Genomic DNA, 18,085 nt, shown 5'->3' on the forward strand with positions numbered 1-18,085 from the left:
TACTGTGGGGAGGGTGTGGTTGCTGGGGAGAGAGAGAGAGAGAGAGAGAGAGAGAGAGACCACTCCCCCTCCCCAGGGGTTTGGTAATGCCACAGTCCCTTCTCCATTCTCCTTTCGGGATTGTGGCCATGTACACACACACACACACACACACACACACGTACATATATGTGTGTGTGTGTATAAATGTGTATATATATATATAAATATGTGTGTGTATATACATATAAACACACACAACATACAGAAATAAAATGAATTAATGATACTGTTACTATTCCAGGAAGAAAATTAATGTTCACTAAATTTACCTCTTTAAAATCCTAATATAACTACATAATATAATATAACTATTTCCAAAACAATTCTCACATAACTAAATTCAAGCCACAAATTAAAAATTATTATTATGTCACTGAATAAGTATTAATACTTTTTATATGTATTCTACATTATGTATTATAATGCCTTGAACATAGTTGACACTCAATAGTTATTTGATTAAAGTAGACTTACCAAAAAGAAAAATAAATTTGAGGTGTAAAAACTGGTAGGTCAGGCAATTTTCCAGAAACACTGGGTTATTGAATGCCAGCAGAAATGGGGAAGACCAATGGGATATCAAAGGGAAAAAGCTCCTGAGAATTCTAATGTGTGTAAAAGGTCTACGAGTGCATTCCCATTACCTGCTAGGTTTTGCCTTGTTTTAGAGAGTTCACAAAGTGTAAGACAATAGTGCAAAATATGTGATTTTTATGCCTTACTGCTTCCTATTATATGTCTTAACCTTGTGGTGGTGATAAAGTACATAGTAAATACATTTTAGAGTCTTTTCTGGCTAACAATGTGATGCCACAGGCATTAAATGTTAAACCAAGTCAACTAGATTTTTTTCCCAAAAAACAAATGTAAAAAAAACGAGATTACAAGAAAGCTGGGTGAAAGGTATTTATAGAGATAAGCATCAAGATGACGATAATAAAAGTAACTTCAAAAAGAATGCATTTAAAAGTAGTTCAATGAAAAGTACCTAACAAAGATTAATGGAAGAACCTCCAAAACATTATAGGGTTTTGGTTTGGGTTAGGGTTTTGTTCATTTATTTATAAGTACATCTTCAATCTTATTTCATTTCAAAGATCCATTTGTGCTGTTTTCTTAAGATCTTGGGAGATGTACTATATGGGGTATTTTAATTACAGTAAAAGAAAACAACCCTATCTAGTTAAAGCATATTGCTTGTTTAGAAATGATAATTTTTCTAAGAGAAAATGATACGTGATTAAAATAAAAGATGTTGTCAGTAAGAAGAAAACCTTTTAGAACACTAGGCAAAATTTTTTTTTAATAAAACGTCAAAAGCACAGATAACAAAAGCAAAAAGTAGACTGTAGACCTCATATCAAACTAAAAAGCAAAGAAAACAATTATCGCTGATGAGACAACCTTCAAAATGGGAGAAATACTTTCAAATTATTCTACAGACAAAAGATTAATATTCAGAATATATAAGCAACATGAACACTTCAACAGCAAAAAGCAAAACAAACAAAAATCAGTAAAAAAATCGGCAAATGGGGACCAGCAGGTGGCATGGTGGTTAAAGCGTTGGGCGCTCCCACATGGCCAACCACAGTTTGAGTCCTGGACCTGGTGACCTGCTTTCTCACTCTCATAAATAATTCTTAAAAAAAAAAAAAATAGACAAATGACAACTCTCAAAAGAAGACATACAGATGGCCAGAAAATATATGAAAAAATAGTAACATCACTAATTATCATGAAAATGCAAATAGAAAACACAGTAAGATATAAAAATAATACTGATAAATCTATTAATTATTTTTAAATACTTGCATAAAATACAGGTATGTGTATGGGTCAATATGAAGCTTATATAAACTCTTAAAAATGTTACTTAGAAACCAATTGTTATTTTGTTTAAAAGAAAAAAAAACTTATTTTTGTTCTAGTAGAAACTTGGCCCTCCTTATTTTATTCTTTCCCAAGTATGTTCATTCTATTTTATTTTTTAGTTCAAAATGGTTCAGAAAAAGGCAAAATATCCAACAACATAGACCATAATACTGAAATACACCATTTTTATATTTCTAAAGGTCCAAATTTGACTAAAATATTTTTATCATTCTATTTTGTTACTTCACACTAGCTTATAAATGATCATTTATAAAGCTATAAGACAATTTCTTTTTTTTTGGAGAGGTTTTTGCTATAGGGCACGTGCGCTCGCCAGACAGAGAGAGACAGAAAGTGAGAAATCACCCCCCAGGGGGAATGGCCACACTGCAATCCCTTCTCCTCCATTCTCCTCTTGGGATCTTGGGCACGCTCGCACAAGCGCTCGGTGTGAGTTTTAAGCCACCGGGTCTGGGACGCGAACCATGGTCGACTACGTGGGAGTCCAGCGACATAGCCATTACGCTAACTGCTGGTCCCAATAAAGCTATAAGACAATTTCATGTTAATTTCAAGATTGTCTTTTATGATAGTCATGACAATTTTTGTTGTCTGAAGTCTAGTTCCATGAACAGCAAACAAAGCCAAGCAAACATAGAAGAAAAGATCTTTAAATTGGATTTATAAATGTTCTTATATCATCATGACTTAATAGGTTATTTATTTCTTTCCCAACTTCAGAATTCAGCTTTCTTTAAGAGTTTTCCTTTCTATAATGTCATTGAATTTTTTTACATGTTTTATGATAGCTTGTATGTGTTTCCTTCTAGAAACAACAGCACCGCTAAAACATATTCTGTTCTTTTTATATCGTCTTTGTAGAATTCAGATAACATTTACCATCTATTTTTGATAATAAAGATGCCACAATTAAGCATCAAGATTTTTAAGAAGCTTTGACATGTAAATAAAAGAACCACAGCTCTGTCAACCAAGCAGTGAAATAAGGAAAGACCTTCATTGACTATAATAGTTCTAACGTGAGTCACTTAAAATAGATATTACAAGTCAGACAGGGTTATTTATATTTTTGAAGTGATTCATTGTTTTTGAGATTTTTATCAATTCTAGCCATATATACTACATTTTTAAAATATTTAAATAGCACTTTTAAATTGCTCATCTAAGAATTGAATTGTTAAATTATCATAGTTCTATAAATAATTTACTGTCCACCGAACAGTTTACTGTGTCAGTATTTGAAGCATTATCATCTTGACTTGCACAAGACAGTGCTCATGAGAAACATGTGAATATTAAAAACAAGATCAAATAAACTCTCGAGTTACTGTTACTTCAAATATACCTTATTAATTCTTGTATAAAGAATACATTCTTGGGCCAGCTGGGGGCATGGTGATTAACATGACTGTATCCCACATTGCTGACTGTGTGGTTTATGGTATAGATCCAGGAACTTGGAAAACATGCCAGGGGTCATGTGTATAGGTGTGCATGACCAGAATCTTGAGTGAAGAGTGGAAAAGAGAGACTGCGGAGAGGCCATGCCATTTGGGAGTTGCTGTCTTACTATCCACACTCCCCTCATTTCTCTCCAGTGAGCCCATGCATCCTCTAGAAAATTTTAAAAACAAAACCACTCTCACTCTGTGAGGACTGTACTCCATCTCACTTTGTCAACATCTCTGTGACATTCAGATTTTCCTATACCTCTTCCACTTACAGCAAAACTTAAGAAAAGAGCCTATTTAACAGAGTGAGGATAAATGAGAGTCAAAAGAATAGTTTCCAAAAGGTCAGCTAATCCTTGAGTAATTTCATATACACAAATACAAATATACATAAATGGGCATGCATATTTCAACCTATGAAAAATAAATACTTGTGATGTCCCACAAATCTCCTTTAAATAATGTGTAGGTTTTCAAAAGACAATTGCTTTCCTTTCTTTTTTTGTGACAATATTGGCCTTTTTATGATAATTCTAAATAATCTACAGTCCAAAATGACAGAAAAGGAGCAGGAAAGAAAAGAAGTGGCCAGTTTCCAATTATTATCTGATTAATCCTCTGACTCGTGTAGTCCTCAGCCTGTCAGAAAAAAAGACAGACTTGCTAGATATGATGGACTACACCCTGACAGAATCTTTTGTTGATCTTAGGGCAACAGCAACTGTGCTAAACTCAAGGTGCCAGTCACTATGACATTGTTATACTTGGTCTTTTCCTGGTACGCTTCTCTATCTCTTATCTTCTGCCTGCAAACACAGTCCCTGCCAGGTAGAAGAACATAGCTACCAGGTACAATCAAGCAGGTCTGCCTTTGTGCACCATGATGTCACTGTCCACTCACAAAGAAAAGAGAGAGAGCTTTACCCGTAGGAAGGAGAGGTCCCGGTTGTGCTCGATGCTAGTGATCTCCAGGTTGCCCATGACGACCTCACAGTTTTCATAGTATTTGCGCAAGGCTCGGTACTGCTGTTCCAGGTCAGAGAGAGAGCTCAGTTTATTCTCTGTTCCTGCACACACTGCAAAGACAAGAACACATGCAGGAAGTTATGACACCTTTATACAATATGCACAATGATATCTACTTAAAAACTCTATTTCAAAGCAGTCTATCCAAGTCCCTGAATTAAAATACTTCAAACAGCATTAAAAGTCATAGATTCACACTTCCTTACTTCTAAGTTGCCTGTGTCAACCGTAGACACATGGTAAGAAGGCCTGTGTTCCATAGAAACCCATAGCAAGAAGATGAAACAATTCCATTTGCTGTGAATATAAAGCATATAAGTACATTTAATTCCATTTAAACACAGTTTTATTCAGGATTTATAATTTTCTCTATTTCATAAGAGGGTAACTTTACATATTTAAATAAAACAAAATTAGAAGAGTTAAAGTTACCATTTTATTTTTTAAATGATATTTGTCTATTTGGAGAATTCTTGAATCTGTTCATATGTGAACATATGAATGCCTATGCATGTGTGTTTTTTGGTATGTGTATGTGGGGAGGGGATTAACATCTTTTCTGTTTTTCAGAAGTCAGACTTTTGGTCATTCTCAGTAATTATGTGCCAGCCTTTACTCTTTAATATAACAACTCTAATCTCAATAGAATAACAAGCTAAATTATGGATTTTGTAATAGTATCTAAATTCAAGAAATAAATGACAAATAATCTTTGAATAAGTTACATAATATACACTGGATCTAATGCAAAATATAAAGGGTAAACTTCAAAGTCACAGGAAACAAAGCTTGGTAATGAAGGCATCTATACACAGAGACAACAAAGAAGTCATGATGCCTGATGTGATATTCAAGGGAATGTGCAAGTATAGAGGAAGGGAAAAAAAAATCTAACTGGATGTATCCCAACACATAGGACCATATTAAAGTCTGTTTCTGGCTTAGACATCATAAAAAATTGCCACAAATCTTGATCCAAGAGTCTTAAAGAACAGGTGTTTAACCATAGTGGAAGCTCATTGTAAAGACAAAAGCAAAACACAATTTTGTTAGGCTGAATCTCTAAAATTCATCAAAAAGTATATATTCTAGGGAACCAGCAGTTAGCATAATGGCTATTTAGCTGGGCTCCCACGGAGTTGACTGCGGTTCGCGTCCTGGACTCAGTGGCTTAAAACTCACGCTGGGCGCGTGTGCGTGCATGCCCAAGATCCTGAGAGGAGAATGGAGAAGGGATTGCGGTGTGACCATCCCCCCTGGGGGGTGATTTCTCGCTTTCTGTCTCTATGTTTCTCTCTGTCTGTCTGGCGAGCGCACATGCCCTAAGGCGAAAACCTCTCAAAAAAAAAAAAAAGTATATATTCTAGAAATACTGTTATGAATTGAATTGTATCCCTCTATCCCCCTAAAAGATATATTGAAGTCCTGACCCCCCCTCCTCCATTCCTGTGAAGGTGATCTAACTTGGAAGTAGAATCTTTGTAGACATAATCAAGTTAATATGAAGTACTCAAGATGGATTTTACTCCAATATGATCAATGTGGTAAGAAGAAGAAAATGCCATGTCAACGCAAAGACTAAGCAAAGTGATGCAGCTGCAAGCCAAGGAATGCCAACAATTGATGCCACCTCTACCAACTAGGGTGAGGCAGGACTAGCAGATGGCATAACAGTTCAGTCACTAGATTTCCACATGGCCAACCGTGGTTCAAGCCTTGGACCCAGGAGCTTAAAACTCACAACGGGTGTGTGTGTGTGTGTGTGCATGTGCCAAAGAGCTCAGGAGGAGAATGGAGGAGAAAGGATTACAGCATGGCTATCCCCCCTGGGGGGGGGGTGATTTCTCACTTTCCCTCTCACTGTGTCTGTCTTCTCTCTCTCTCCCGCAAGTCATGTGCCATACATAAGGCAAAAACTTCTAAAAAATAAAAACAAGAAAGAAAAAAAGAAAGAAACTGGGAAGAGGCAAAAATAAGAATCTACCTAGAGTCTCAGAGGGAACATGGAAGGACTTTGGAAAATAAATTGTTGTGGTTGTAAGCCATCTCTCCTTGGTACTTTGTTATGCCAACATTAGGAAAACAATATAATCATCTTTAGACTATTTCTCGCTAAAATCTCACATGTTAATAAATGTTATAAACCACGTCCTCTCTCTCCAGGGTCCTATCAGTTTATCATCTCAAGCTACTGTCCCCCTTTTCCCTCCTGAGTGCCAAGTCCCTCATACACCCTGCTAGAAGTCACTTAATGCAGTTGAGAATGCAATTTTTGTCTAGTGATATGTATGAATGCAATGAAAAACACTTCTAGAATCCTCACAATCCATTATCATGTTTGTTCCTAGTAGCAAACCACACAATATTTAGTTAGGCTGTGGCCACCCAAAATAAAGATTGCATTTATCTTTCTTAGAGGTCAATTTGGCCAACAAACTTAGATCTAACATGCATTGTTGTACCTTCTGAGAACTTTAACTCCAACCTAAACATGGCTGGAGCCTGACTGCCTCCTGTCTTCATGCTTTTTTCCAGTCTACTGCCAGGAATGTAGATGGGCTTGCTAAAACTTGAACCACCCTCATGGACCATTAGAATGAAGGACACACTTTAGTGATGGCCACAAATTGAGCCACCAGAAACCAGAAATTTCAAACAATTCATGTTTTACATAGTCATGTTATCATTAACATCAAGTTAATGATGAATATTGGTCCTTGCTGCTAAAATATTGTATGGAGAAAGGATTACATTCTAGTTAAGTTATATGGTTTTGACCTGGTACATTTTCTTGCCTTTTTAAAAAATTATTTCACTTAACTTTATTTATTTATTTTAATTTGACCAGAGAGGAACAGAGTAAAAGAGAGAGGGAAAGTGAGAAAGTCTGGGACTTGAACCATGGTCAGTCATATGGGAGTCTAGCAACCTTAATCACCACACCACTTGCTGGCTCCTATTTTTCCTCTCTTTCTCTTTTCTTTTTTTTTTTTTTTATTTTGAGATTTTGCTATAGGGCACATGTGCTTGCTGGAGAGACAGAGAGAGACGGAGAGACAGAAAGAAACAATTCACCCTCCAAAAGGGATGGCCACACCACAATCCCTTTTTCTCCATTCTCTTCTTGAGATTTTAGGTACACACACACATGTACCTGGTGCATTTTAAGCCTCGAGGTCCAAGACTCAAACTGCAGTTGGTCACATGGGAGTCCAGTTTCTTTACCGCTAAGCCACCTGCTGGCCCCTTGACCTCGTAATTTTAACTACTCATTCATAATGAAACCATAACATCATTCAGATCATCTGAACATTTTACTAGTTCTGCAGAAGTCTCTTCTACTATTAAAACTAGCAAAAAATAAGAAAAATAAATTTTGGTTGATAAGTACAATAATAGTCAACATAAGCAAGAGAATGAGAAACACTTGATTCACAAAAATATTCCTTAGAAGTCAAGATCAAAGTCCGGGTGTTTTTAAATTTTCAATTATGAGTTAGAAGGTCTTTTAGAAACACCCTTTATCTGTGATCTTTATTTTACTGATCCCAGAAAATTGATAACAAAATATTTATATACTTGTAAAATGTCTGTTGAGAAATGGTACTACTATATGGTTTCATCAAATATAGATTTTAATTATTTTAAATCCCAATGTGGACAAATATATTTCAACACACTTTTAGGAGTTATTAAGATGAATTAGTGAACCTAATGGCACCATCTCTAAAATACATCCAATGCCGCATTACAACTTACATACAGCTAGGATTGTGTGAACTTCTTTCAATGGAAATAAAGCATGCACTTTAACTCAAATCATAAAAAAATTAATATGTGATCATTCAAATAACATGGTTTCCAACATATTCTCATCTTTTCTATAGAAGTTTAAATGAACTTTTGAAGACACTTCTACTAGTATAACTGCAATACTACATATTTTTCATGTTTCTCATTCTGTATGTATAAGAAAAAAAGAGGTATAAAATAATTTGAATCTGAGTAGCTTTCAGTCCATAGCAAATTGTCATTGTTGATATCTTTCAAGTATTCTGTATATTTTAAATGTTTAGAATTATAAACTCTCTTAATAAACACATGCTACCTTATATTATAAAATCTGTTTATATAAGATACCCCAAAATGGCTAAACGCTTTGAAAACAGGTGCAGCATATTAATAATTTTATATCTGCTGCATTATACAACATTTCACATTATAAGAAATTATCACTGAATAATAATCATTTAATTGATAGTAAAACAAGTTTATTCGGGAAATGGATCTTAAGTCAATAGAGTTTCCATTAGTCGATAAATGATGAGCTCTGTTTCATATATAGTTTATTAAAATAGAAAATCAAAAGAATGTGTAGAAGTACATTTTAACAAGAAAAATCTTCCAATCAACCGAAAATCAGAATATTCTATTCACCAGTCATTCTAGTCTTTGGAGATTAACTACATAATACTCAATTTAGGAAATATTTGTCTCACTGAAGCTTTCCCTAACATCTATGTGTGATTCAAAATATCTAAATCTATCATATACCCATCATAACTTTTATCTTGAAAGACAGACTGTATTTGAAAAGAACCAGTTTGGATAGATGCATAAAAATCATTTGTAGTTCTCTTCATGAAGCCTTCACCGGGTGTCTCACAACTTCCATTTGTCAATTGATTTTACAATCAGGTAATGTATACAAGACAATCAAGTTTCATTGATTTCACAATGCTCTTGATCAAAACAGAATTGAAAAATCTACCCCAGCCTAAACAAGTCTAACGAAATGCAGCCTTCTTTGTCAACACTGTTGTTCTTAAACTATAAACTTACAATAGTTGAAGCTTTAAAATTCCTAAATTTACATGCATGTGTTCCCTAGAGTTTTCGTTCCAAATATAACTCCAGGAGTAAAGCTATATGTGAGCTCTAAATAAAATCACCAATTATTCTATTGACTAATACTGAGTATTGATTCCATTGCAAATGTAGCTATACTTGTAGACACAGACCTCTTATTCTCCTTGATTTAAGATTTATGTCCAACAGTGAGTAAATTCAATAACCTTCATTCAGCTAAAAAAAATAAAAAAGGATAGACAGAAAGGAAGAACTAGGATTTGTAGCAATATGAAAGTTTGGTTAACCAAATTATTCATTGGGTTCATGGGGGAAAATATATTAGAAGCAAAATAATGAAATATTAACTTTATCAATAATAAATTCAATTACTGCCTCTAGGCATGTTACAGTTGTGAAATCAGCACTGCATTTACTTACAAAGGAAAGACTGTATGAAGGGGAAAAAAGACAAATAAAAATTTTGCCCAATTCTAAAATCAAATGCCTATTGTGAGATAGCAATTAAAGAAACAAAAATTATTATAGTTATATAGAGATGGCAAGTCCATCAACTCCATGTTCAAAATATATCTCAAGGGGCTGGCAGGTAGCATGGTGGTTAAGTGCACTGGACTCCCACATGGCCAACTGCAGTTCGAGTCCTGGACCTGGTGGCTTGCTTTTTCTCTTGCGCTCTCAAAATAAAATAAAGAAAAACAAAGCAAAGTTAAAATAACTCTTAAAAAAAGAATATATCTCAAACTGGGGCCAAGTGTGCCTCTTTCACTACTCTAGTCATTTAATCCAAGCCATTGCTATTTCTCCTCTGGACACAGGTCATCCCCTTCTCATTGACATCCAGAATTTCCCACTTGCCTCCAGGAATTCATTCTCCATGTAGAGACCAGAATAGTCTTTTTCAAAACAGAGATCATTTATGTCATTCCCCTACTAAAAACATTCCTTGATTTATAAGTATACTTATTATAAATCCATACATCTTACCATAGTTTGTAATGATCTGTATGCATCTTTGTAAAAATATCCTTTCTTTCTGAAAGCCCTCTCTTACTCCTATATTTAAAAAGGTAACACATTTCTGACACCAGCAGAAGGCATAATGGTTACATTGCTGGATTCTCATGTAGTGGACTGCAGTTCGAGTCTTGGACTTGGCAGCATGAATCTCATGCCAGGTGCATGTGCGTGTGAGGCTAAAATCCCAAGAAGAGAGTAGAGGAGAAGGGATTGTGGACTGGCCATTCCCCCCTGGGGGGGGTGTGATTTCTCACTTTCTCCCTCCCTTTCTCTCTCTGTTTCTCCAGCTAATGCATGGGCCCTATAGCAAAAATCTCTGTCTAAAAGAAAAAAAAAAAAAGGTAACAAATTCCCATGTATTGTGTTCCACCAAATGACCCAATAATGACTCCAGTGGAAGGAATGTTAAGAAGGTCACCCAGCTACTTTGGGCCCCTATACCTCTGAATCAATAGGCAAAGAAGGGAGTTACTGTGCTGATTGGGGGATGGATGCGAGTTACTATCCCTGCTGGAGAGTGGATGTTGATTACCAAGAGAAAATTGGACTACTCCTCCACAATGAGGTAAAGAAGACTTTACACAGGATGTTCCTTAGGGTGTCTCTTCATATTACCATATCCTGTGATTAAAATCAATGGAAAACTGGATCTGGCAGGTGGCATAGTGGTTAAGGGCACTGGACTTACATATGGCCAACCGTGGTTCATGTCCTGGACCTTGCGGCTTCCTTTCTTACTCTGTTTTTCTCTGTCTCTCTCTTTCTCTCTCTCTCTCTATCTCTCTCTCTCTCTCTCACACACACACACACACACATACACACACACATACACTGTCATCTCTCTCTGGTCAAATTAAAATACATAAAGTTCAAAAAAATAATTCTTGAAAAAAAAAAAAGGCAGTGGAAGACTAGAATAACCCAATCCAAGTTAAGACTGCTAATAGCCTAGTCCATTAGGAATGAAAGTTTGGGTCACCCTAACAGATAAATAACCATGACCTAATGAAATGCTTGCTAAAGACAAAGGGACTATGGAATGAGCGATGGAAGAAGGTAGTTAGAAATACCAGCTATGAACATGTGAAGAGTTGCAGAAATGAGGACTGTAATAATGGTCATGAATTTTTATTATGAATACATTTTGTTACAGATACATTTGTGTGTGTTTCTTTTCCTCTCTTATTCTTTTATCATGTAACGTAATATGTATTACTTTCTAGCATATATTTAAATGTTGTTAATTTTATATCAGAGTATTTAAGTTATGAGATATCAAGAAGAGCAAACATTACAAACTGCATACCTTCTTTTCTGGGGAAGGTCTTAATGCTTTGTGGTTACCTGCATAATAGTTGTACTGAGTCTTTATTTGGAGATTAAGTACAGATTAAGGAGATATGTGTGGGTGCCAAGATGACAAAGGACCAGTTTAGGATAGTTAATTTTATATGTCAATTTGACTGGTCCCCAGGGTGCCCAGAAAGCTAGTTAAACTTTGTTTCTGGTGTGCCATGTGGATGTTTTCAGAAGAAATTAGCATTTGAATTGGTGAACTGAATGTGAGTGGGCATGTGAGTGGGCATCTTTCAATCAATGAAGGGCCTAAATAAAACAAAAAAGAGAGAGGAAGGTTGAATTTGCTATCTACCTGACTGAATTCTACCTCAGCTTTCCAGCTTCTGGCATTCAGGCCCTAGAACTTCTGTATCTCCAGCCTGCAAATTGCAGATCATGGGATTTCTCAACCTCCATAACCATGGGAGCCAATACTGTATAATACACTTTTAATAAGCCTCTCTTTCTTTCTCTATATATCTATTTTTTTTTCCTTTGTGCTCTCTGGGCAACCCATGGCCCAGTCAGGATGGCATAAAATTAGCCATCACAAACCTATCTCTTGCCAACACAGCACCTGTACAACATCTATTTAAACTGAACTAAATCTCCATATAAAGGTAATAACAAGGTCATAATCCCTACCTAATATGATGTAACTATGAAGCGTAAACAAAAGCGTAACCCAAAACACCCTCAGAAGAGAAGGCAAAGTCCTTTCAAGATTTTTGTTCTTCTCCCATAGCTATGTCTTCTTGAAGAAACCTACTAACAAGCCCTTGTTAATTCATTCTTTACACAAAGGCTGGAATGATTTTTCTAAAAACACAAACTATTTCTATCACTCCCTTGCTGAAAACACCCCTTAGTTTCTAATCATATATACTATAAAGTTTAAACTTCTAGGCCAGATGGTAGCCAGTGGTAACATGACTAGATCCCCTGGAAATGGTCCTGGGTTTGTATCCCTGGACCTCCCTGAGCAGGTGGATACAGATGCATGTATTCCCAAGCTGGGCCAGCTCAGACTGCAGGTGAATTGTGACATGAAGTCCACAGCTGCCTAATCTCTCTTTATCTTTCTCTGTCTCTTTCTCATGGAAAAAAAAATGTAAACATTCCAAACTTACTATTATAGTCAGTAAAAACTTGTACTCAAAATGTCAGCCATTTTCTTTGAAAAGACTTCTTTGACCACCTGATCTAAAATAGACACCAGCTTCCCATAAATTATAATCTGTCCTCTTGCCCATCTTTATTTCTGTTTTATTGCTATCTTAAATTACATTATACATTAGCTTTACTATATGTCTCTACATTAGAAGGCAAGACCTATAGGAGACAAGTCCTTTGCTCAGTATCTAGCAAAGCAGACCTGCAGTAGTCCTTCAGTCTGTATTTGTTGAATAAACAAATGGACTTTGGTGTCATTGAGAATCAGAGTAGTCAGGATCAAATGCTAGTTTCTTTATTTTTAAAAGCTAAATGAACTTGAACAAATCATTTCACCACTTTGAGTCTCAGTTTCCATATTCACAAAGTAGGGTTTTATGCTCAGTGTTATTAATAGATTTAGTTTGGATGTAATAAACACAACAACATTTGAAGGATAATTTTTTCAATCAATAGACATAGCAATCATTCCTATATTTTCCCTAACCTTTATGGTAGTGCTGTTTTGGCTCAGCATACATTTTTACCATGTTATTTGTATATTCTAGAGACTCTCTTTATTACCTTTTATATTTCAGACTAGAATGTTGAAGTTTATCACATATCTTCCCATTATTTTTTGAAAAGTTTTTTTTAACTCAGTAGCATCAATTATTAATGAATTGTAATTGCAATCATTGAACCATCCATGTATTCCTGAATGAATTACACTTAGTGATCATGCATAACTCCATGAATGTAATTTATCTGATATCATTAAACTTAAAATTATAAATAATTGAAATAGGTTTCTATTTGCAAAATTTTATATTCTACATAATTAACTTCAAAAGTAGGAAGAAAATAGTTATAGCAAAACAGAAAATGTGTTTCATTATTTATATTACATAAACTGGAAACAAAGTATTTTTCAGTGTTAAAACTGGTATTGATTCTTTTAAAATAATTATTTTATTTAACTTTCTTTCTTTCTTTCTTTCTTTCTATCTTAATTTGGTAAGAGAAGGATGGGAGTAGAGGGAGTGAGAAAGCAAGCTGCTAGGTCCAGGATTCGAACTGTGGCCAGCTATCTGGGAGTCCAGTGCCCTTAACCATCATGCCACCTGCCAGTCCGGGTATTGATTTTTAAAAAGTGACCCAATACTGTATTCTCTGAATCTTTATCTTCTACCACTATTATTGACTACTAACATGGTAAAAACACAGAAATGGATGAAATAAATTAAAACACTTTCCCAATAATCCTTGAGTCAAATGAAAAGGATATCTGGCATTGTAAACTTTCAGTAACAGAATCATAGTTAGGGAAGACAGAGGCTTTCTATACCATAAACATAAGAAAAGCAAGTCAGTAGAGTATATACAATGCTATGTGCTGGTTTATCAAAATGGAATTGATCTGCAATTTACTTCTTCTGTTCACTCACAATAGACCTAAATACCCTCAAACATTCATAAATTACTAAATTATATATTGAAGAGAAATAATCCCATAATTGAAAACTATCACAAAAAATTAGAGAGAGATAAAAATTACAAATGAATGGGGTGAAGTGGTGATGCAGTGGTAACACCCTGAGCATGCCAGGCACATGTATGTTTCTGTGATCTAAACTGGCTAAGACTGGGGGTGGATTGTGGTGTGAGGCCTAAAAATTCCTGTCTCACTCTCTGTTTCTCTGTCCCTTTCTCTTAGAGAAGAAATAAATAAACTTAAAATAAAACCATGCATAATCATCCTCTAACTATGAAAGATGTGTTTTCAGTAGCCTTCTTTTATTTCCCAATACAAAAGTTTATCTTTGTAATGTGTCTCATTTTTTCCAGTTGGAGTTTCAAAGACTAGCTTAGTAAAATTAAAGCCTTGCATATGATTATCAATGCATTACATGAAATATCAGCAACTGTCTTGTAATTGTCTATAATTTTAGTTTCTCCTCTTTGTTGTTTTGCTTTCTTTTCACATTTTATTCTTTTTTCTAACATAATCTTATAAAATTCCCATGATGAAAGTAGAATAAACATAATAGCAAGAGTTTGCAGATTTAGAAATTACATTTCTGCAACCTCTAGGCAGATGAAATAGTTCCCTTAATGCTAATGCCACAATTCCCTTTCTGCCCTTCTTTTAGCAGCTCCCCTCCTCAAACACAGACACACAAAGTCCTTCCTATTTACTTTGTAATGCTTCTTCTCCTGTGGAAGTGCTAGTTCCTTAACTTTTATGTAGGTACTGGACTTGACAAGCAATTAAAGCAAACAATTTCCACTCATCAAGGCTTGCCAAATTAGTCATCTGCCATCTGCCCCATCATCTGGCTCTCCTTGAGGTCTTGCTGTGAATCTGGATGCACTTTCTCAGATTAAGAGGGACAGAGCAAGGCTCCAAGCTGGTGAAATGCCAGTGGGAGCTAAGTATGTAAACATTAGCAAACGTCTTTCTTCCCTAGATTATCATGCCTTCAACCACCCCCTTGTGTGTAATAAAAACCGGCCTGATCGTGTTGCCTTATCACTGGGAGACCTTTGCCACACACTGTAATTAAAGTGGGCAGTGTGTGGACTTTATTTTTTCCCCTTAGAAGTATTTAAAGGAGAGCATTAGACTGATGCTCCTACCATGATGCTATGCTCACACTTAAGCACTGGTAAACATGTACATTAACAAAAGGACTACAGACTTTTGCTTGCACTAGCTTCGGAGTATGATTTCTTTTTTCGTTGGCAACTGTAACTTGGCTGATAGATAGCATGTAATAGGCACTTTCTGGAGACATTCAATCAAGCTATACCAGTATAGGCAAAACTGAGAAATAACAAATACATGATACTGTTGTCATTCCTGTGCTCTTTTGAAGGTCTCTCTTCCCTTAAGACAAGCTCCAACCCAGGGCTGCTCTCCATGGGTGCCTTACTGTGGAAGAATTAAGGTGCATCTTTTCTGGGTAGAGTAAAGCCTGTGCTGCAATAGCGTGGGTTGGCCATTAGAATGTGGACTGCATTTTATCCCCATCTGTCTCCTGGTCTGTGTGTCTATTTGTAGGCATGAAGTACATGATTGTAAACAGAAGCCCTAGTCCACCCCACTGCCCTGGGTTATCCAAACTTGCTCATTCAGAGAGAAATAGTATCTAAATAAGTAACACTTTTCAAATCAAAGGGAGTCTGCTAATGTTAGGCTTAGAGTGAGAAGAAAGTGTGCAATGGACAAGATTTTTGACTGAAAACCTTTACTGTACCTACAGATAATCTACATGTAAAGTCTAATCTGAGATCACCTTTAACAAAGTTTTTTTCTCAGTCATGTTACCCTTCTGGATGAGAAACACAAAGTACCCACTTGATAGTAATACAAACTATACCATAAGATACATCATGTTATAATTTATTTTAAACAATTTTCTCATCATCCAAACTCTATTATCCTAGAAATCAGATTTTATAATCTCCAATAGGTTAGTCCCTCTAAAACAGATTAAGATAGTGGTTACTTTTACACCTAATTATACTTTTAAGGACAATTAGCTTCTAAGTACTAATTACAATCAAGTGTTTGATGAGGAGACAGCTACCATGAGGACAATATCTGTCATTCATTCACTGTTCTCTCACACATTCATTCAACAAATGTTAACTGAGAAACCATCACAGTGGGAGTTCTGGGCTCAGAGTCAAAGAAATAAACATAAATAAGATCTATGTTTCAAATTCATAATATTTTCCATTATAGTAGAAATCATCTGTAATATTTTTAGAAATAATAACAGTACACAGATTTAGTTAAGCTGCTGTTAAAGATCATTTTTTTTCTGACTTTGATTCACTACCACTGGACAAAATTGACTATCGAAGTCAAAATTCATCTTACCTACAATAAATATTCAGAGCCAACCCCTCTCTGAACATATACATACGCAATATATGTCATTTGGCATTATAAAAGGTACACATCACTTGTGAGAAGCAATTTTCTGGGAGGGTTTTCTCCGTAACAGTGGTAAATGGTGTTATCAATCTATTCAGGAGCATCTACACCTGGAGAAATACTATGCTTTACAAATGCTTTATGCAGTTAGCCAGGTGTCCATATATCTCTTCCCAGGTTCTCATTCACTTGTCAGAAAGAAGGAAAGCTTGCTCTTATACAGACAGGATAGATGCATTTTGCAAAACTATCCTACTTAAGGCTGATTTTCAATTAAGCCTCCATTCTAAATTACTTAATGACTGTGTGATTGAACATGTTGTGCGTGTGTGTGTATTTTTTAGACTTTTTTCCATTTTCTTTCATTTACAATTTGTATAAATAGTGTTGGGATAGTACCAAGACGTCCCAGTGCTAATGTTACTGGAATTTCCCTACTTCTTCAACATGCTGAAGGGTTAGTAAATGGGAACTCAAATACCACATTGGTAGTAACATAACTTGACATGCTTTCCCATGAAAGTTTTACTAATATTTGAATGTTTAAAATGCATTATCTTACTTGGGAGCTTAATTATAATGGAGCAGGTAGTTAAGAAGTCTATTGTCAAGAGATTAAAAGTAAAAGTCCAATTTTTAAAGAAATATGCATCACTCAACATAAAAAAAGAGTCAAAGTAACATCATACATTTTTTTGTTGCTGTTATTGGACATGAACTCAAGAATATCTTTAGAATTTAAGAGAAATGCCATTAAGAAAAACTCAGAATTATGATTTTTCTGGAGAGTGATAACACATTTGAACTTTTTTTCCTTATTGTTTTGTTAAAGGTGACTAGATGACGACAACATTAAAAAAAACTAAAATTCATTATCAATTTCTTTTTTATTAAAGAATTATTTTTTTAACTTTATTTATTTATTTATTTTTAATGTGACTGGAGAGAGAGAGATACAGAAAATGAGAAATCAAGCTTCTGGGTCTGATACTGGAACCACAGTCAGTCATGTGGAAATCCAGCACCCTTAACCACCATGCCACCTGCCAATCCCCCCGAAAAAAACTAAAATTCATGATCAATTTCTTAACTTATATTTACATAAGACAATTTGACAACAAAGTTTTTGAAAATATGTTATCTGAGGCTAAAAATATCCCACATCTCACTAATACAAATAGAAATTCCATACCATAAGATTCTAATATGGAAGTGGCGAAAGATTTGTTATTTCTTTTCTTTATAAAACATGTGACAAATAATAAGAAAAAAATAAATTATAGGTTTAAAATAATTTACTATTTCCTTGTTAGCTTGAATTTAATGTGAATTTTTCAGAGCCTAT

At 35.1% G+C, this 18,085-nt stretch overlaps 1 protein-coding gene across 1 annotated transcript in view; it reads right to left on the reverse strand.

Moving 5' to 3' along the window:
• ERBB4 (erb-b2 receptor tyrosine kinase 4) overlaps window positions 1–18,085 on the reverse strand; it is a 1,304,701-nt gene that overhangs the window by 826,173 nt on the left and 460,443 nt on the right. Inside the window, exon 2 of the mRNA XM_006140094.3 lies at window positions 4,314–4,465. Coding sequence (XP_006140156.1) covers window positions 4,314–4,465 — 152 coding nt within the window. The remainder of the gene's footprint in view (window positions 1–4,313; window positions 4,466–18,085) is intronic.

This window comes from Tupaia chinensis, unplaced genomic scaffold (assembly GCF_000334495.1).
Source record: "Tupaia chinensis unplaced genomic scaffold, TupChi_1.0 Scaffold000018_1, whole genome shotgun sequence".
In the NCBI taxonomy this organism is placed as follows: Eukaryota; Metazoa; Chordata; class Mammalia; order Scandentia; family Tupaiidae; genus Tupaia; species Tupaia belangeri.